The following is a 21,793-nucleotide window of genomic DNA, read 5'->3' as shown; positions in this document are numbered from 1 at the left end:
TTGAACTGCTTACCTTTTTTGCTATACTGTCAGCTTTCTCGCAGCCATCAGGACTTGGATGCCCAGAGCGCAAATGTTTCCAGGGCTGATAAGAGAGAATAAGTTTGTCAGTGGAAAGAATGGCACAGCCAGCACTGAACTTGTCTGATTCTTTATTTGCTAGTCATAGTTTGCAGATGTTACAGGGACAATAACTTTGTAATACCTTCAAACATTGCACACAGAGAAGGCATGTAGCACTTCTCTGCAAACCAGGAATGTTTGGGCATTGTTACCCACGGCCATATAAACTGACTTGTACAGAGCACTTACTAAGCAGCAAATTATTCTGGCTATTAAGGGCATACTTATTACAAAAACATGCTTTTGTTAATTATGTCAGGCTTCAGCTCTGTTCCTGAATTTTCTTTAGTTTTCTGCCCACCGCCCACTCCTTGGTGAGCTCTGGGTAAATGCTCTCATTGTCTACTGTTAATCATTCTTGCCTACATGATGACAGCTGGTTTTTGATCAGTGTCTGAACAAAACCACCTTTTCTGGATGGTCATGAAATGGGATGGAATTTATGAGGCATCTTTCTCCATATTACATTGCCCTCAGCTATGTTCTGTCAGAGGCACTCTGTATTACTGTGTAAACACATTCTCTTTCATGTCACAGTGATCTGGAAATAATGTTTCTGAATGGAACAAAATGGAAAGAAAAGACATTTTCTCACAGTCCTGTCTCAAAATGGTATTTTTAAAAATATCAGAATAATTCTCTGTACAAATGGTGAAAGTTAACTTCTTTTCCTTCTGACACCTCTTAGAGGAACAGTTAGACTGAACAGCCTCTGTTCTGCAGCTGCGTTCTTATTTTTTTTTTTAGATCCCTCCTTGTCAGCCTATCACAAGAGGTCTTCTGAGTATTTTAAATGAAAATGCTGAGCATTCTCAATGAAATACATCCCAGTCAATCTGCAGAATTCCTGGCCCTACAGGTTTCCCTGCTATTTCTACTTGTAACAGTTCTCAGCAGGCTTGTGCGTTATCCTGTGCACTCATTGTGGGTAGTAATGGACTCTTCCATGTCCCTTTACACTTCAGCTTTCCTTTCAGCATTAACAATCGTCAGAGGAAACAACTCAGCACTGAAACCACTCATCTGCTTCCTATCAATGGGATGGGCAGGCAGCAAGCTAGGAAAAGAGTGATTTTTTTTGACCCTACCCATACCATTGTCCTGCAATCAACTGCAAATCAAGCACTGGGCAAAATATATCTCTACTGGAGCAAGAGAACAAACATCCTGGTATACTGCTTTTTCATGAGACTTCGTGGTGATCCCAAAGCTGAGTATGTACTGTATTTTCAAACTCACTGTGAAAATGCAGGTTGCATCCATTTCATCACATGCAACAAGCAGAGTCTATTTAAAACAGTTCCCACATTTCTAATAGCTTTTCCTACCAAATGTGCTGAACAGTGCTTTTCCTTATTATACATTAGTTCGAGAAGCAAAGCATACAGCAATGAAGCAAACTAAGTGACCAAAAAGATTTACTGTTCCTGAGATTTTCGATACTCATACAATGTCACCAGGATGTGGACTATAAAATTAATTTGAGGGAAAAGGAGAATCTATCAAATGTTTTAAATTTTCATTATACAGCTGGAAGTGAGGTATACAATATTGTGCAGCACATGCTAACCAGATTTTCAGTGGTACACTGGGCACTTATAAAAGCAAATGAGTTCCCTGATATTCTTCTCAGGATTAATAAACATGAGCTTGACAAAACTGCATTTCATTCCCACACAAAAAAAAAAAAAAATGGTAATGAGTTAGACAGATAAAGACAATATAGCACAAAAAGCTCAGTTGTCTTGCCAGAAATTATATATAGAGAAAAACAACCCTGGTCTACCAGGTCTCAGTGTTCAGACAACCACAGTGATACTTTAATATTTATGTCAGAAGGTCATCAAGAGATGCATTCTCTAGTATTTTATGTCTCTTTTACTAGAACATTTGAAGTAAATTAGAAAGTTCATAATTAAAAGAGTTAAACAAATCTAAAATCTTTGGTTAAGGTACCAATATAAACCTTGATCTGCTGAAATGGAAAACAGAATGAGTCACAATCCAAGAAATGCCTCGGGCTCGCCATTCTCTCAGTATACGCTAATATTCTCTAATAAACCTGATATTCAAACATTCAGAGTGCCCAGCATATGTTTTAGACAGTTACCAACACTAAAACAAAGCATAGATACACATGCACCTTTGCTGTCCTTGTGCTTTGCTGGGACATTTGTTGTCCCTCCTTCCTGGGTGCTTCCTTAGAAGGGCCCCAGGAACATTCTCAGAGCATTTTTTGGCCCAGGATGAGCAAGATTTTCTAGGAACCAGAGCTCATGTCGAGGGAACACTACCTCAAAGGGCAAGAGTGGACTAAGCCTCAGGAGTGGCCTAGAATTCAGAGTATTGCCTGGGCTGTTTTACCATATATAGCCAGGACACAGCCTTGAAATACTTTGACATTCAAGTCTCTGACTTTGCCCTTATTCCCAAAGCTTCCCACATTGGAAAAGGTGGAGCTCTTACTTATTTCAGCTGCATTTTCTACAGGTTTACAACGGAAGGATAGAGATCTTTATATGGACTTCTTTCTCAAAGAGTAAAATAAGAGAATCATAGAAAGAGTCATAGAAAAATGATTCAATGAACGAACATGAACACACAGGCACATACACCAAATAACAAAAACAGCTATAAATTGAAACAGACTACAGAAAATAAATGGGGCAGATCTTCAGCTGGTATAAACAGAAGTGCTGATTAATCTTAAAGATATAATGAATGAGCATGCACTAAAAAAATAAATGCATTGCTAGCAGTACAAATAAAACACTTTTGAGCTGTTTTCACAAACACAACAAGACAAAAAAAGGATGGTTAAAATCTATCCGTAGATTACTTTATTCCCTCTGTGCCTGCCAGGAATTTTACATGCAGTTATAGCTGTCTAACTATCAAAAAGTCCGAGTGAGAAAATGGACGGAGTCCAGAGAGTCCAGAAAAGAGCAAAAATGATCAGAGAGCTGGAGAGACTGCTATGTAGTAAGTGACTAAAATAGAAATGAATTTTTAAGACATTGGCTGCATGACAATTAAAGAGATACAGCAATCTGCAGCCTGAAACCATGAATACAAAAAGAGAGGGACTTTTATGGGAAAATATAAAGGAAAACAGAATAAGGAAAAAAAAAAAAAAGCATTCTGGATTTCCAAAGTAGACTGAACTAGACTTCCAAGCATGGAATGTGTAAAACATCTTCTAGCCTAGGATTAACAATGTTCTCTTCTCCCAGACCTGTCTACAGTAGGCCTCTTAAAAATTTCTTATTCCCACCCTTATTAATTCATCTGCATAGTTAAGTGTTCTTTACTACTAAAACAGTAGTAGCTAGTATTTTATTCAAGGACCATCTAGCCCTGGTCAAAAGTTTTTGAGAACAAACCAACCCTTAACCTAGTCCCTGTTCTCTGCTATGTCTCCTACCACTGCTACCAGAAGCACAAACACTGAAGGAAATTTTGAGGTGCAAACACAGCACACTTGCTTTGAGCACATGTCAAACTTGCTGGCTGCTGCTAACTCTTTAAACAGGAGTTTCCCTGTTCCCCCTGGATTTAATAAAAAGACAGACAGAAAGAGGAAAAGCAAATAGCCTTCGGAGGGACTGGCCTGGAGGGAAAAACCCCAGAAGTAGCCAATTGAAGGTTAATCACAATTTGCTGGACTTTGACTATTGATAATGTATCTCCTCTCTAGAAAGTAACTTTGCATTCTATCTGCTCCAATCTCCTTTCTTGGGATAATGTGGACAGAGCAAATGCTGTGATAGACATACATTTATACATATAATGTGCATATATATTATAGATGCCTGTGTTGTAATACATGGACCAGTTGCACTGACATCACAGGAGCAGGCCAAGTCATCCTAGAGATGTCTTACAGAGAAAAGGAATGTAATCCAAGTGCACCTCCAAGAATGGTACATTCTTCAACTACACTTTTTGACTCAAAACCATTAGAAAAAAATATCAGTTGCTCCCAAGGTAATTTGTGTTCTGTTGTCATCTCTTCTGAGTGGAGTTTTCAAAGTAGGAATTTTTTTAATTGCATACCCTTTGAAAAAGTATCCTGCAAATCCTACTTTTGGATTATCCTTTTTCATAAAGGAACGGTTTTACCTCAGAAATTATTTTACGTACCTAAAGGAGTCAAGATTTAACCAAGCTATCAGACTATAAAAAGATAATAAAGTTTAAGAGAAAAAAATCCAAAGACTAGTGTATGTGAAGCACTCCTTGGGCAAGTAAAAGTCAGACCCTTACAAGCTCCAAGTGTAGGAATGGCCAAAGTCTTGGAAAAGAAAAATTCTTTATTCTCTGTACAGCTGACTTATACATATTTCTGGATTTCCAATAAGCCATTTGAAAACTATATGATGAATAACATGGGAAAATATTTTTTCTAAATTCTCAGAATAAGAAATAAAATGTTTTATTATCTACTTCATGGATGAGAATGTACTAAATACCTCAGAGATTTTCAGGGTCATTAACATAATGCAAATAGACCAAAAACGCAATCTTAGCAAAAGTAGTTTATCAGACCCTAAGTATTTTTCTAAAGGAACTACAGAAAAGAATGACATAATTCAAGCATAATATGTTCACTATTCCTTTTCCATACACAAAGCATGAAAAGAGAAGAAACTGGTGAAAGATCAAAGAGATTTTCACATAGAGAGTTGTTAAATAGCAAGTTGCAGAAAACAGCTGGAAAACTTAGTGGCAGCAAACCCCTGAAATGTAGTTTGGAAATGCAAATGAACCAATTTTAGTCTCAATCTAGTGACTTCCACATTTTTCTAGATGGATGACTTTTAAAGACAAACCTGAGAAGTATTTGATCCAGCTGCTGAATAAATAGAAATCTGCATCTTCAGGAAAAAAACAATTATCGGGTTTTGTTTGGTTTTTTTCTTAATATCCAAAGCACTTGAGCTTGTGGTAACTATTGAAGAGTTCAAGAGTTTGATTTTTATCTTTATAAAAGCCATCAGTCAATGACAGCACACTGCTTCACATCCCCAGTCATCACCTGCTTCCCACACCCAGTAGCTTCCTGGGAAGCCACTTCATCAAAGGAAGAAAGAATAAAACAACCATTAGCAGAGTCCTAATTAGAACATTCAGCAATCTCCAAAAAAACTGGCGTGGTCCAAGGTAAAGGATCCTCCATCACTGACAACTAATGACAGAATGTTTGCAACAAAAACCATCCAAGAAGAGTTACTGCTTTTATAATGATTTTTCACCGGAATTTGGTTTAAGTTGGATGCTCATAGAGAAACCACCTGATTCTTCCTGCAAATCCCATGAGCTGTTTCCATATATCTTCCACAATATCCCTTTTCCTTTTTCATTACAGTGGGCAAAGAGACCAAACTCTGATGAGCTTCCAGGTTCTGGTTTCATGCTACACTGCTTTAATGCCTTTTTTTACTCTGTTTATATAAGCAAACAGCTGTAAACACTGGGGTTACACATTTTAACAAGCTACCACCAGTCAGCTGAGCAGTAGCAGCTGTTGGACCACCATGCTGCAAGGCTAAAGCAGATAATTCTGCTCCCCAGCTCTGGCAGGGCTGAAGCATGAACAGGCTCAGGAGTTGCCATTCAGTGCTGAGTAGCTTTTCATACCCTACATCCCTTTCTCAACCTTTTATAACATGCAGCTGGCCCACTGAGCAGGAACCCCATTAGAGTGTCTTATACTTTGCTTAAGTCTCAAACACAGAGGAAACATTGATTATATCAGTCCCTGTAATGCTGTAAACATTGAAGCGGCCAGCAGGTCTGGGAAAGTGATTGTACTCGGCACTGGCGTGGCCACACCTCAAGTTGTGTGTCCAGTTCTGGGCCCCTCATTACAAGAAGGACATTGAGGTGCTGGAAGATGTCCAGAGATGGAAAACAAAGCTGGTGAGAGGTCTTGAGAGTAAGTCCTATGAGGAGCAGCTGAGGGATTTGGGTAGTTTAGCCTTACCACTCTCTGCAACCATCAGAAAAGAAGCTGTGGTTAGGTAGGAGTCAGCCTCTTCTCCCAGGCAACCAGAGACAGAACAAGAGGAAACAGCCTCAAGCTGCACCCAGGGGAGTTCACATTGGGCATTAGGAAGAATTTCTTCTCTGAAAATGTGGTCCATCATTGGAACAGGCTACCCAGGGAGATGGTGGAATTATCATCCCTGGAAGTGCTCAGGAAGTGACTGGATGTGGCACTGAGTGCTACAGTGTAGTTAATGTGGTTGTGTTCAGTCAAAGGCTGGACTCAATCTTGGAGGTCTTTCCCAACCTTAACGATTTATGATTTAATACATATCATACATACAGACAGCTTCCAAATCTCAACCTGGGGACTTTTCCCTAGATCACCACTTATTTCAGCGCTGAAATCCGAGTCCCAGTGAATCATTGTGAGTTTTACCCTGTAACATATACATTAATAACAGCTCTGATGATATATCCTATAAATTGCTGGTAGAAGCAAAATTTTTAAAAAATTGAAAGCTCACAAGAATGAATTATGAAAACACATGGAAAGGATCCCAACCCCTCTGTTGTTCCCCATGGTCTCTATCTGCTCACTAGGAACCATATTCCCACTGATGGTATCAAACAGCAAACTCTCTCATCCTTCAGTGAAGACTATTTAAGCACTATCAAGTCATCAAAACAGCAACTCAGGAGACCTCATGTGAGTACTTGTTTTCTTCTCTTCTCATATTAGAAATCAGAAGCTATTCTGAAAGCTACTATAAACATCTCTATTGCCACTAATTTAGCTTGGCTAAAAAAAGATGCAGAAAGTCCTAAAATAATTTCCACAACCATTTTCTTGGCCTGAACATATTTATCATGTCAACTCTATTCTGACACTCAGAGCAGCTTTCACCTCAATACATATAAAATGAATCTTCATAAAAGCAATTGGCTAAATTTAGCAGCAAATTAAATATAAACGTTTATCCATGGCTTACATTTGTTTGTATTGATTGGCCACTGAAAACAGTGAATTTTACACTCCACAGGATAAAAAATGACAAGAAAAGCAATGGAGCATAAGAGAGTTTCCATACACAGAGACAGGATCTCATTATCGTTTTAATGGACCAAGTCAAAGGTCACTGCTTCAGTGGTGACAAAGTAGGATACACATGATTTACACACTTTTTCCAAAAGTCTCCCATGTAGCTTCTAATCAATATCTTTAATTTGCAAGGCCCTTCAGGGTTGGTTTTATTTTAACATCCCACATATCCCTGAGTGCCACACAAATTTCTCATTTCTCTACACCTGCTTCCTTCAAATGGATTTACATTCAGGCATAAACTTATCAGAAGGAAAACTGGGAAAGGAAGTTGCAACTTTTCCACTAACACTGCCTGGTTCACTTCTTGAAATCTCAGCTGTGCAGCTGCCTCTCCCTTCCACCCATGCTGCACAGCCAGAGGAGGCTGCAGCCACTGGTTTCACAACTCATTTCTAATGTAAACAAATATTGAGAGCCCATTGACCTTTCATATCCCAGCATACTGCCTATCTGTGAAATGACAGCAACAGAAATTCCCCAGGTATGTCATAGAGATATGAAGGTAAAATAAAATGTTTTTTTCACAGCTCCTCTGAAATCATTAAGATTTTCAATACTGATATTGAAAAGAAAATAACATATTTGAAGTACACATCTGTTAAAACCTCAATAAAACTACAAGAGAAATTAATAGGTCTCCTTGTAACTTATCTCTCTGAAAATGTGTTTTTTGTATTATAATCATTATATGGTACTTTTAGATTAAACTACAAATATTCTTAAAAGAGAAAAGTGAGAGAAAACAGGAAAAGGATACCCTGAGAGCTGAACTCATCCTGATAAGCAAAATAGAATGGATGAGACCCAACTGGCCATTGTCTATGGTCTTCTTGCAAAGACAGGCCTTTCTCAAACGCTAAGTGTAACTGTGAAAGCTGTTGCCAAAAGATACATAACTGACATGCCTGCCCTGGTCAAGAAAGACAGTTTGTGTCTGTTTATAAAATGCTACAATAATCAAAGTAATCAAAGTAATACTCAAAGCTTAAACAGGAACATCCTTATACAACAAATATAGATGGACCCCATATTTTTCAATAAATGGACACCACATTTTTCAATAAAATTACACATTAGTTAGAGTCTAAATGTAACTTTTTTTTCAAGGACAGATATGAAAACTTTTTTGCCAAGATCTTCACTCTCCAAAAATCTGTGAACTGAGATGTTTCCCCTCATGCTGCACTTCACACCTCAGAGGACTTGCAGTGAACATGCAATATAATCCTTCTGTAAAACTGTTCATAAAAGTCCTTTTCCAACATTGTGCATGAAAACAGTTATAAAACTACTGCTGAGCCTATCACATCCTTGCTTGTTAGTTGTTGGGGGTTTTTTTGGTTGGTTTTTTTTTTGGGGGGGGGGGTTGTTTTTTTTTTGTTGTTGGTTTTTTGTTTGTTTGTTTGTTTGTTTGTTTGTTTTAATACCCCATCTATATGTCTGCATCCATTGTTCATCCCTGGGCCTATACTTTTGATTACGAGCTTTTGGAGAGACTATTTGTTCAATTGCTGTGTACTCTGTACCACACTACATTCTGAGAGATTCTTCTAATACAAAGAATTCATAATAATGAAAAATGCCACCATTTCACTTGTTAAAAACGTAGCAGCAAAAGGTGTAATGGTTAGAAAATGGAAATATATTTCTTCAACAGCTGATGTTATCTTCAAGCAGAAGTTCAGCACATAAAGAACTACACCTGGGCCAAAATGTGGCAATACTCACATACATATGAATTTTGTGTCACATGATAGAATTCCTTGGCTGTTTACCAACACAGAATTAAAAAAAAAAAATCTGTCCAAAGGTTATTAGAGAATATCATGTAAGATTGGAGAAGATTTGCACCCTGTTAATGGTCATTTTTCTCTACTCTTACTTTTGTACTTCAAAGTGTACATGGTGTCCCTGAACATGGATACTGAAAAAATCCCCCTTACTGAACATTGTATATACCTCCTTTCATTCTGTGCATTTGCCAGGGATTATAACTTGATGCTGCTCTGACTTTACTCTCAGCCTCACTTGATAAGTCATATACAAATATTTTCCAAAATAACTATCAAAGTTATTGAAGACAGCATAATTTAAAGGGGTTTTTAATAACCTCAGTCCTCAGTCATATGCAGACTTGAGCTTTTTTTACTTTAAAATAGGCTTTCCATGAAAAATATTAGTCTTTCAGGAGGAATTGCATCACCACTTTATCCCAAATCCTCAGAGATTAACAAAGGTAAACTCTTGGTTTTTCCATGGTGCTTTCTCAATTAATACAATAACAGATTTCAAAAAGTATATGGACATGAAAAAGAAAGTGCCATTTGCTTTTTAGAGACGCGGCTGATACTGCAAGCCCACTCTGCAGTGGCAGACTGTGATTTGGGAGATCTTTCAAGAAGAACCACTCCCTAGATTTTAGCAAAGCTGGAACTGAGCAATAAAGCTACGGACTCACAGCTCCAGCTGGTTGGGTTGAGTGAGATGCAGCAGGAGAGGTTGGGAAATGGGCAGAGCTGTTCAAAAGCAGGTCCCAGCTTGTGCACATGCACCTGATCCATGCTTCTAGTGAGGGGAGAAGTAGGAAACAGTTGGTACAAACCAGTATGGTCTGACTTCCGTAACTAAGGGGTGAGTTTGGGAGCCTGTGTTGCTGGCTCCTACATTGCTTTTCAGCAGCACCAAATCCAAATTTCTGTGCCTAACCCAAGTAGCTATCAGAAACCTGATGAATGCCTTTGGGCTGCACCCACACCCCCATATCAATATGCAAAAAAAATAACAGTTGCTGGACAGAAGCACCCTGAAGGGTAGAGCTGAACCTCAACTCTATTTGGTTTTTATTCTTCCCACTCATGGAGCAAAGAGTAATGGAAGAAGGCAGGAGGGGTGAGGGGAAGCAGGGTAGAAATGCAGCTCATTGCCTTGATTCAATGTATCGCAACTCAGCGTCTCGAGTCATCACACTGTTTCTTTGTTTGCCTTTGAATCTACTGTAAAACTACTACTTGCAGGCTTTTTAGACCTAGTGCAAAATATTTACGTGAGATCAGTATCACTAAGCTCACTAATATGGGAGAAAATATCTATTGAGTTACACATAGATGCAAAACTTTTCTGCAGAAGTTTCTGACAAGAACAATGCAGTATGAACCAGAGCATTATAACAGGTGATATCCTACCCAGATTTTGCATAATTGTTTTTATACCACTTTCTTGTGAGTTTTTTAAATGTTAAAGCTCTCCTTAACTTAATGTAGTGGTGAAAATTCAAGGAAGTTAAAATTAGCAAGTTCCTCTCTAATTTAACAGGTCTGGAGGATTGATTAGTAATATCACTTCTCTCTGAGACTGACAGGTGTGGTTATTGAATGCAGCAAGAATGAACTCCTGGCAGCTCATGAGGTCACTCTGTGTATCAGTATTACCAGGTACTGTTAGCAGTCATTATAATAGTTTTGTGGCTTTATACAGATCACTCTTAGGTTTAAAACACGTTCTCAATTAAAATAGAGGAAATAATTTGTATGGACTGAAGCTAAAACCCAAAGAAGGCATGAAAATATGGCAGATGCAGTATTTTATTGCAGAAAAAAAAAGTAGGCAGTTTAAGCAGCAAGTAAATCCCCCTGGAGCGTGACGGGCCAGACACGGGAACCTGGGTGGGCAGTGGTGGCCCCCTCTCCTCCCCGCTTCTTTCCCTGTTTCCCCTACAGCTGCAAAGGGGCCACAGGCACGGCCCAGAGCACAATCCCCTGCGCTCTGTTTCTGCTGCCTGTTGTTGCGATGCCACAGCATCGCATGTTGTTGAATGACGAAGGCCAGCGGGGCGCGAGGCCGCGGGGACAGCCGGGCACCGCAGGCGCACGGGGAAACCCAGCGCGGCCGGGCCGCGGGCCGGGAGGGCTGAGCCGGGAGGGCTGAGCGCCCCCCGAGCGGCTGCCAGGGCCGCGGCGGGGGCTGCCGGCGGGCACCTACCCCCAGCCCGCCCGCGGCCGCCGGGGCTCGGCGGGGCTGCCGGCGCGGCCCGCGGGGCGTGTCCCGGGCAGCCCCGCTCCGCCCCGGCCCGGCCCGGCCCGGCGGGGCAGCGGCGGCGCACGGGGCAGGGCCGGGCCGGAGCCGCGCAGCGGCGGCAGCGCCATGGGGCTGGAGACGGAGAAAGTGGACACCCGCATCTTCATGGACGACGACGACAACTTCCCGCCGAGCGGCGGCCCCGCGCTGTCGGACGCGGAGAAGTGCGCGGAGGACGAGCTGGACCGCGACCCTCACGGGCTGAACTCCCACCTGCAGGTGCGGGCCGGGCCGGACCGGGCCGGGGGGCGGGCGGGGCCGGGGCCGGGGCCGGGGCCGGGGCCGGGGCCGCGGCTCGGGCTCGGGAACTCGGCGAGGTGGGGTCCCCTGCGGGCTCCCCGCGCCCCAGCTCCCCGTCACGGTAGAGCCTTCTCTCGTTCCAGCTGGGGTTCGAGGATGTGATCGCGGAGCCCGAGCTCACCCACTCCTTCGACAAGGTCTGGATCTGCAGCCACGCTCTGTTTGAGCTCAGCAAGTACGTGATCTACAAGGTCCTGACTCTGGTCCTCGCCATACCGATGGCCCTGGTTGTGGGGATCGTCTTCGCGACTCTCAGCTGCCTGCACATCTGGTAAGGGCGTGATTTGTCCGGGCTCTGCCGACAGCTCCGCAGAATTCCTCTCCTCTAGCATTCATTACTGCTCAACCACCGGTCTCCGACTTTACATCGGTAGCCAGATCAGCTAATATTAACTGCTTTATTTCTAAAGGGACAGAAAAGGAAACACTGTGTTCTCTGTGATTCAGTTCCCTGCCTTGGTTTTACCAGCGGTCTGTCGTGACTACTTGGGGCAGAGAGTCTATATACCCGCTTGGACAGCAGCTACAGCAATGCATTCCAGCCTTGGCTGGCTTCTGGAGTTATAATAGTGCCTGAAGTGCAGAATTTGTCAAATCTGTATTTTAAATTAATTATCTAGGGAGAAATATTACTAACACCTAAAGTTATTACTAACTTCTTAGTAGCATTACCTCTTTCATTTTTTTCCTCACAGACTGAAGAAAGCTTTTGAGGGCCCAGCTGGCTCTGTGTTACTGCCATAAAATGCCAGTGCCTTGCATCTGGTGCATAGCTATCTCTAGATGCAGTGCTCCAAAGCCCTTCCACATAAACAAAAATCCCTGCTGAGCTCAGGAAAGCTGCTTCTGGCCATGGCACACGTTCACAGGCAAATACACTGGCCATGCAAGTCACACCAAACCTGTGTACTTTAAGCATAATATGCTCACAAACTATCAGGGAGAATATTTTAAGACCAGAAAGGGAGATGATGGTGGAGAAGGAAGAAAGGCAGGGAGAATAAGGAGGTTGAGGAAAGAACTGACAATCCAAAAGGCTGCAGAGGAAGAGATGAATGCAGATTATTGACATTTCTGCAGAGCAGGATTTTCCTTATACATGAGTTTTGGGCAAAGGCTAATTTGATTTGGGTAATACTGGAAGCCTTTTTATCAAGAAAAACAGCATACAGAAACTGGAAGTGAACTCAAAACCCTAGGAATACATTGATTATCTGAACTTGTGGTGGCAATTTCATGGGTGCAGATTTCAGTTTTTGAAAGTACAATGGAAGCTTGTGTTGATGACATTGTCATATCACTTTGAAAACTGATTAACTTGAATTTTGGAACATAGTGTTTGCATAATATTCAAAGGAGTTGCAGTGCAGCTTAGGGATGCCCACTTGCTTTATCTCTTGTTCCCAAATTGTTACAAACAAACAGTTCATAGGCATAGTGGTGCCCAGATTTTTAGATTTGTCAGCGGTCACTCTGCCATAGTGTGCAGTATGACTGCAAAAGGGTATGGTGAGTATATATAGGTTTCCAGTAGTGAAATATATGTGGAAAAATTCGTCAATGCCAAATTTATTAAATTTTCAGTACTGTTTTTGTGCTTCAGAAGGATCTTGTATCTGGATTTTACAGACTGGATACAGGGTTTCACTGATCCGGGACACAGAGGTCAGTTACTATTTATGCACATAGTCCCTAGTGACTATCTCAGGAACCGTGGGTTCTCAGCACATGTGAAATAGGACTGTCTGAATGTAGCACTTCCCTTGAAAAGTTTCTCTTGACTTTCTGTGAACACTTGCTTCCCCAACAAACCATTTGCTTTGCCTAGGTTCGTTGTCAACATAGAATTGATTTTTTGTTTTGATGTTCCTTGCACCTGGGATGGATGTGAAAGAATCATAAAACTCAGCAGTGCTATCTGCATCCACTTGGACTCCATCCAGTGCTACCATCCAAAGGCAACACTGCCTCATATTCCCACAAACTCCCAAAAACAAGCTGGATTTGTTCCAACACAAAGGTGGAACACACTGAGACTAAGTTGGCATCTATAAGTTGGCGCCTCTTTGTGTTCCAAGATGTCATGCAAGTGAGGAGTTCAATGTTGCTGCATTTGAGAGGATAGTGCAAAAGCAGTGAACGTTTAGAGGCCCTAAATACAGGGTACTAGTTCCCCTGTAGGTCCATTGGGTCTGAAAGAAAAAGTAACTCCTTGTTTTGTACATGAAACAAAGGGAATTCCATTATAACTGTCTTCAGCTGTTTAAATGTCATGGGAATACCCTGGGGCAAACCCTCCCAGAAGCCTGCCACTCAGTCTCTGTGCTTCACTTTTGTCATCCTTTTCTGCGGCTAAATTAAAAAGTGTTTCAACAACTTCTGGAGGTGCAAAGCAGAAAGCTCTGTTGGTGTGACATGTTGTTGCAGTTTCATCAGCATGTTAAAAATCCACATAAGTGTAACTCAGCATTTCTCACACTCAAGGGCGCCTTGTGAATTGCCCCCATCACACCTCATAGTAAATGTTGTCTTTCATCTGCAAAAAGACAGATAAGTAAGAAATATATAGTAATACACCTAGTTTTCCTTTTCAACCATGAAGATGGAGCATATTGTGTTCCCAGACTGGCTGCTTGAGCAGAAGCTGGTTTCACACTACCTGGTAAAAGATACTGATGGGCTGAAACTGGGCCAGCTAGCAGGCTGGTGATCCACATACAAGCCAGTTCAAGGAAGTCAACTTCACATTATTCCTTTATTGATGACTGTCATTCTCACCAGACCATACAGGCCACACTGAGTTGTAACATCTTCCTGTGAAATTAGCAAGCTTTTAAATATGTCCTCAGATTGTAGCTCTTAAGGTTACTGACTTTTGAATATGAACAGAACACTTCTGGTTTTTTAGGCGGCTCATGCAAAATTTCTGTATTTCTTGTAGATCAGTGACTGATTCTTGTTCCAAGCCACATGTTTGCCTCCTCTTGGAAATCAGCACTTGAATTTCATATATGCTTTTTTCTAGTCTTATCAGAATAGTGTTCTGGTACATTGCATATTTACACTAAGAATCAGTGATCGATAGACTTGTGTCAGTGAAGACTTGAGTCCTGGATCTGAGATGTGCTCATTGTGCTCTACACATCATTGACTACAGCAGTAGGTATTCACAGCACTTCTCTGTTTGAGCTTCTATTCACAGTGCTGAGATACAGCCAGGGACTTACATGAAAAGCAGATATGGACATGCATTATTTCTTACCTTTTTGTATTCCACAGCTTCATTTTCATAACTGCTGCTATCATACTCGACCATAAAACCATGTCCCTACTGACTGCTTGAAATCTAAATAAATTACACTACAGCTAGGTTAGTTTAGGGAAAGGAAGTATGTGGATATTGTCTTACTTCTTTTGTAGTAGTTTTATCTTTTCCAGTCTACTCATGTCCTGGAATACATAATATTTTATTTTAATTCACTTCCAAATACTGTGTATGAGTTGTGAAAGGCTTTGGTGGTTATCTGTTGCCTCACTTGTCCCAGTGGTTAATGGCATGCAACAAGAAGCTGTACAACTCATAGGTAACTTCTAGCCATCTTTTCACAATGTTTGCTTGTATTTTAGAGCTATACAAGATTTTAATTCACAATCATGTTGTAGTACATGGAGTTAGGTAATTTAAGCACAGAAACATAGAGCATTTGAAAAACATTATGACGTATCTCAGTATCTTAAGTGTTAAGTATGAGATTCCATTTTGAAAAACATTACAGGAGAAGGTGTGATTCTTTACTTTGAAGCTGGAATCTGAATTAATGGTGCATGACTACTCTATTGTTGCCCAAGTCTGTAAAAAGTTGATTCTCATTATCAGTGGGAATTAAACTGTGCTCTGCCATTTCCAAGAAGTGTTTGGTTCTTCACAGTGTTTGTTCATGGCTTAGCAAGAAGAAGAAGTAACATGAGCGAGAGTGAGATACGTTGAGGGTTATAGTTTTGTAGATGTCATGCCTTGAACAGAAAAAATAAAATAGGACAGAAAAAAATGGGGTAATTGGCACTTTTCAGTTCAACAGTGTGCAAAAGACATGATTCATCCCACTTGGCTAAAGGAGGAGTATTTTATTTTATATATGTATTCAGTGAGAGGTCATATAGGTAGCTGTCTTCAGCCTAGATGACAAATTCAACAGACCTTTCATTTTCTTCCTAATGCTGTACGATATGGTAACACTGGTAGTACCAATATGGCATCAGTGTTGATATCCTCGGGATATGCAACTTTAATTTTACTGTTAGACATTACTCAAGCAGGTAGCTACCATGTCTGTGAACAAAAGTGCAGACCAGAATAAATCCACAGCAAAGGATGGGTACAATTTATTTGTCAGGTCATAGAAACAAATATATGGCTTCTCATGGCATTTGATTATTTATTTTTAAGTGTGACTGGTCACTCCAAGGAAAGCACATTACGCCCTCTGATAACCTGGAAATATTGCACTGTCAGATAAGGTATCCTCTGCAGGACGGGATGCAGACTTGAAGAAATGTAAATACACACTCACAAAATGTAAAACTTTGAAAATACCTTTTATTACTCTCCTTGGTGTAAAGGATTTTCTTCTCTGATGAAAGAGGTTTGAGTAATTGTTCTATAAGTAGATGGACCTTTATTGTAAAATTGAAAGTTATTTACATTAATCAACTTTGGTTGCTATTATGTCTCATGTATCCTCCTATGGATTTAGCCTACGTTGGGTTTTGTGTGCATTTACCATAAATAAAAAAAATTGATAACAGGTGCTAAACGATTATAAAACACTACCAAAACACTTTAATGTTTATTTTCCTTAAGATTATCAAAGTAGTTTGAGTTCCAGTACTGTGTGAATGACCTCTACAGCAATTTCAAGTACTATGATCATTGCTTCTCCAGTCTTCTACATCTTTCTGTGAATCTTCTGCATACTGTTTTATTTGTTTTATTTGTATTTTGTATGATCCTGTCACTAGAGGTTCAAAAGTAATGTCTTTTCTGCTTCTCTCCAGTTCAGTTAGATTTTTTTAAAAAACAGACCAAATGAATTGTAGATGATACCAATGGAGCAATTACATTGTCTTTATAAACTATGGAAAAGAGGTGAACTCAGCACAAACAGAATAGTGATTTCTGGTGCTTTCCCTGTGTTGCTTGGAAAAATAGCAATTTTTTTCCTTTGCATTATTGATGTTTATCAGCTGTATTCTAATAGGTTAAGGCCTAATTTTTTACTCTATAAATAATCTATTTTATATGCAGTGACATTATAGGTGGTTATAAACACATGGTTTACAGGGTTCAGTTTAAAACTAGAGGCACAATTTTCCAGTGGTAATCACAGTCCTATATGGGGTGTTTCAGCAGAGACAAAAGAGAAGGTTTTAGAAAAACTATTCTTGTTTAAATCCATCTGTGCTAGCTTTGAGTAGAGCATTGATATACTAGTATATGGCTTGCATTGTAGGACAAAAGCTGTTAGATAAATACTGAAAGTAATTAATTTTGATTCTGTACATTTCTAACCTTATATTTTTTTTAAACATGGTAGGGTTTTTTTGTACTTTGTTAATCTGAGGAGTATGCATAGTAAATACACAACACCTTTTTTTTCAGACTTATGATGAAATATTAAATTAGGTATTTTCTGTCATTCCAATAAAAGTCAGTGAAGGTTCTGCAGTGGAATTATGCAAATACAAGACTGGGAACTTAAATTTTGAATCCCACAGTAAAGTAGAACAGAGTTTATTATCATTGTCAAAAGAATCTATAGCTTCTTTTACCTAATTTAGGAAGTAAACATGTTAAGTATGGCAGAGAGATTTTTTTAAAATCTTGCTCTAGTAGACCTTCAGTGTTATTTATGTATACATTTCATTTGTCTGCACCCAAATAAGAACAGCTTAGGGAAGTGACCAGAGGTTTAGGCCAGTAAATGATCAAGGAAGAAGAATAACTTAAAATATTGTGGTCAGTTGTCATGTATCCACTGGCCCTCCTGAGCTGCCCGTATGTGTATTTCTGGCTCTCTTCCACTGTTGGCATGCTTGGCTCAAGGCACCATTAATGACATTGCTTTGGAATTGGCACACATGGAGAGCAATCCCCAGATGCTTACCAAAGCTCAGGAGACAAAAGCACAGTATTTTCTAGTATGCACCCTGGGTGAATAAAAAGATTTTATCCCCTGACAAGGAGTTCTGACCATATTCTAATGTTAATTTCTCACTCACAAATTAAGAACTTTACAGGATCAGCCCATTTTTTTGAGATGTGGCGTGTACCTGTATTCTAATAATCTAATGTAACTGGATATTGCCTCCCTGTTTCTGTTTTACTGTAGCACTGTAACAGGAATGGGTAGGAATGAGACACCAATGGTGTGATGTGCATGTGTGCCCATGCACTTGTGTGTGCCTGTGAGACAGACAGATAAAGGAGACAGCAGAAGAGGCAGCAGAGCAAGAGCAGATTGCAAAGGGTGTTGTTTCCAGAAAATGAAACTGGGGAACATGGTGTTTCTGTCAACCCCTAAAGACCCACATTCACATATGACCACAGCACAAGTGAGTCCTTAGGAGATGACTGCTCTTCAGCCACAGTGGGTCAGGGCAGGGCTATGTCAGATCATGCACACCAGCCCTGCCAGGAGCAGGGAGAGACAGCAAAAGTTCATCATTCCAAATGGCATGTAAAGAAATTGCCAGTTAGTAAACAGAGACACAATGAAAAGAAAGCCAATGTCTACACACTCGTGTTGCATACAAATTATTCTGGCCAGAGGACCACATGCATATGCAGGTGTGAGGCCTTGAGCAAACAAAATAGATGGAGAATGTCTGCAAGAGAGTAGAGTCAACTTGCTTAGATATTTATATTACGAGGTTATAAAAGGTAAAGAACCACTTCTCTTCCATAAGATGTCACACGTGTGTTTCAATATCCTGATTTCCCCAAGCTGTAGCAGCACCAATCTTCAAATTTTTCATTTTTTCTTTTACAGGGTTGTGGTGCCTTTTGTGAAAACCTGTCTCATGGTCCTGCCTTCAGTGCAAACTGTATGGAAGAGCCTGACAGATGTTTTTGTTGTACCATTCTTTCAGAGCCTAGGCCGGTGCTTTGCCATGGTTAACATACGCCTGGACCAAGAGTAAACATCTGAGATGTGACACTGCTGTAGTTCTAGCTGGTGTTATACTTCTTTGCTAACCTTACATACAAGCACTTACCATTCATTCCAAACTGTTAAATTACAATGGCTGGTTTAAGTGGGAACATGCTGTTTTTATTAAAACTCATTTATTATCAGGGAGATCCATTTAAGAATTAGTAGGCAGTTTTCATAGCTCACTATTTTAACAACAGAGTGATCATGGAGTATATTGGCAACACTTTATTTTAATGGCAGGTTGATAGGTAGATTACAGGAGAATTCTCATGCAGGACTAAAAGTACCCACTGTGATAATGAGTGGTGTTCTTACTATAAATAAATAAATGAATCGGCTGTGATACCTTAGCCAAAACTGATCTCTGGTGTTTCACACTGACTGCAGTAAGCAGTTCCACCAGGGATCATTTTTGGCCTCACTATACAGAATGATAAACCCAGTCCTCTGTTATCAGCAGTTAAAGTGAATGTGACTCATTGCATAAACATACAGGGAAAGGAGCTGTTGTGTAATTCTCCTATACTGGGGGGGAGGATGAGGGGGGAAAGGGGGAAGCTCCCTAGAAGTTTGTCCCTTAAAATAAGGTGTTAGCTAATGATCTGTAACATTAGCTAATCTGTATATTTTATTTAATGAGAGATTAACTTTGTTGTATATTTTGTACCTTTGTAAATGACAGTTGATCAGGTTTCTATGAAGCATAGCTTGAATTCTAACCAACTTATTAAGCAGCAAGAGTGAGACACTGCAAAAATTATTTTAGATAACTAAAATTTTTGTTTTCTAAATTAAGTAGATTTTGAGTGTTGCTGTGCAATTCTAATATATTAATTATATATATGATTGTGTGTAAAAGCAAAGATTATAAGTGTTTTTATACACAATTGTGCAAAAGACTTGGAAATATCTGTTTATGAGAAATGGTTTTTTATTAAAAATTTGGTGTAATAAATGCTACCCTGCCTCTTTCTGTATATTATTGGTGGGAACATTGTGATATTTAAAGCGATAGACACTATGCTAGCACTTTAACTAGGTAGCAAGCTCTTACAGAAGGCAAATGAGGGTACTTGGTATCCTTGTCTAATTCTCCTAACTATTGACTTGACTCTCTGTGTTGCTTATTTACTATTTCAAAGCCTTACCCCTGAAAAGGACATTTTTTCTTTCTGCATATCTAATATGACTTTTTAAACCAGAATAACAGAAAATGTGCAGAGGTACATTAAAATTAAATTAGCCTTCTGGTGGGCTTATGCTGCCGTTTTATTTAAATGCGGATGGTAAGTTGCAACTGTAAAATGTTTGTATGATTTAGAATGTTATTTTCTAAAATGTCTCAAATTTCTTATCAAACAAGATGTATCTAATAAAATAACAAAATGTCCGCTGTTTCCTATTTTCAACTTCATTTCTTTTCAGATTTTTCAGTATTTAAACAAACCCTTTAAATGCCAAACACCATAGAATATTGTGCAGTTCTTCCAAAATATCCGAGAGGTAAGGAAATGGATGAGTATCAATATAGTTCCCCTATTATTAACTGCATTTAATGTATTTATAGTAGAAAATGACATATCTCTGTGTGCAACTAAGCCCATACAGAATGATTGCTATCTCTGCAGAATTTCAGCAACATTCAAAATAATGCTTAATTGTTTTTTCAGGCTCACGCTTTCTTTATAGATGAGCTGCAGAATTTTCCTTTTCTTGTCTGTTGGCCTATTAAAGCTAGCTGGATATTCTTTGTATATTAAGAACATCTTTGTATATTAAAAGTATTTTTAGCATTTGTGCCATTTAGAGAGGGATTCACATGGCTTTAAGAAACTGGATCTTAATGTGAGTGCCTATGGAAACTGCTCTTGTTCTTCTTCATTCTGCAATAAGCTAGCTTGTTTTTCAGATGTGTTCTTCAAAATACCTTTCTTGTGTTAAAAATGGAAATAGCTCTTTTGAAAATAAAAATTGGCCAGGCTAGGCTTGAACTCTTTTGAGAGTTATTTTCTTTTACAGCGTCCAAGGACTTTTACAAAGATATTTTCCACTGAAAAAATATCCCCTTGATGAATTCATTTAAAAGAGAAAAAGAAAATAAATCCATCAGTACTAGCTCTTGTGTCTAAAAGGAGCCCTATAAAAGCCTAAGCTTTGAAGGAACCCAAGTCTGCGTTTTAAGTTTTGAGAATGAGGCCATTCCCCAGAGAAAGATGTATCATTTTATGGAATGCATGCCTGGATATATGCATTCTTAAATAGCTTACTGAAGTCAAATGGCTCTAGCTACCACAATTAAGTAGAATGGTTTGGTTTGTTCTTATTTTGATTTAGGCTTGTCATTGATTAGTTCTTTTCACCATTTCTCTAGCCTCTCCAAGACTGAAGCAAACTTGTAATTAAAGCTCTTAGTTTCTTAAATATTCTCTGGAACAGGTGTGCCTTTACTATAAGAAAATAAAAAGTGCACTCTCAGATTTTGGGTAAAATATTAGATGCTTGGCAAATACTTTGTCTGTAAAAGGAGTGGAAGAAAGTAGCAATATTTACAGACTTTCCAATATTCAGCTGTGAGTTTGCCCCAGGCAACTCTGGCTGGCAAGTATTCTCAGGGTTTTATGGTTCTGACATACATCCTGAAGGTCTGGCACAGCATATACTGTGAATACCTCACAGTGCTGTTGGACAACAGGGACTGAATGGGAACTAGCTCTGAATTGTGTTCTAAGATATGGGAGCAGGTTTGTCTCCAATGTGTTTGAAATGTGGACAAACTGTCCCAGCTGATCCTTAAAAGCAACTTAAAAATGAGAATTTAGGCAGGAGAGTCCAGAAACTGAGTCTCATTGTCTGCAACAAATGTAAGAAAATTTACACTAGATTCAGATTACTTTGATGAATCTTCGTGTCTGTGGAATGGGGAAAATGTAACAAGAGTAGATTTCCCAGCATGATGGTAGAGGCATTACAAATAATAAGTGTGAGGTGT

General features: G+C 39.6%; 1 protein-coding gene and 1 long non-coding RNA gene across 2 annotated transcripts in view; one reads left to right on the top strand and one right to left on the bottom strand.

The window, feature by feature from the left end:
- The window catches only part of LOC115490941 (uncharacterized), a 208,733-nt gene that overhangs the window by 6,712 nt on the left and 180,228 nt on the right, over window positions 1–21,793 (bottom strand). The window contains exon 3 of the long non-coding RNA XR_012052718.1: window positions 14–85. This is a non-coding gene — a long non-coding RNA (uncharacterized lncRNA). The remainder of the gene's footprint in view (window positions 1–13; window positions 86–21,793) is intronic.
- On the top strand, window positions 11,265–20,194 carry CAV2 (caveolin 2). Its single transcript, XM_030257404.4, has 3 exons — window positions 11,265–11,509; window positions 11,674–11,861; window positions 18,640–20,194. The coding sequence occupies exons 1-3, from the start codon at window positions 11,357–11,359 to the stop codon at window positions 18,788–18,790; spliced, it is 492 nt and encodes a 163-aa protein (XP_030113264.3). The 5' UTR covers window positions 11,265–11,356; the 3' UTR covers window positions 18,791–20,194.

The sequence above is a fragment of the Taeniopygia guttata genome, chromosome 1A (assembly GCF_048771995.1).
Source record: "Taeniopygia guttata chromosome 1A, bTaeGut7.mat, whole genome shotgun sequence".
Classification (NCBI taxonomy): Eukaryota; Metazoa; Chordata; class Aves; order Passeriformes; family Estrildidae; genus Taeniopygia; species Taeniopygia guttata.
This window is presented reverse-complemented; position numbering and strand designations above follow the sequence as displayed.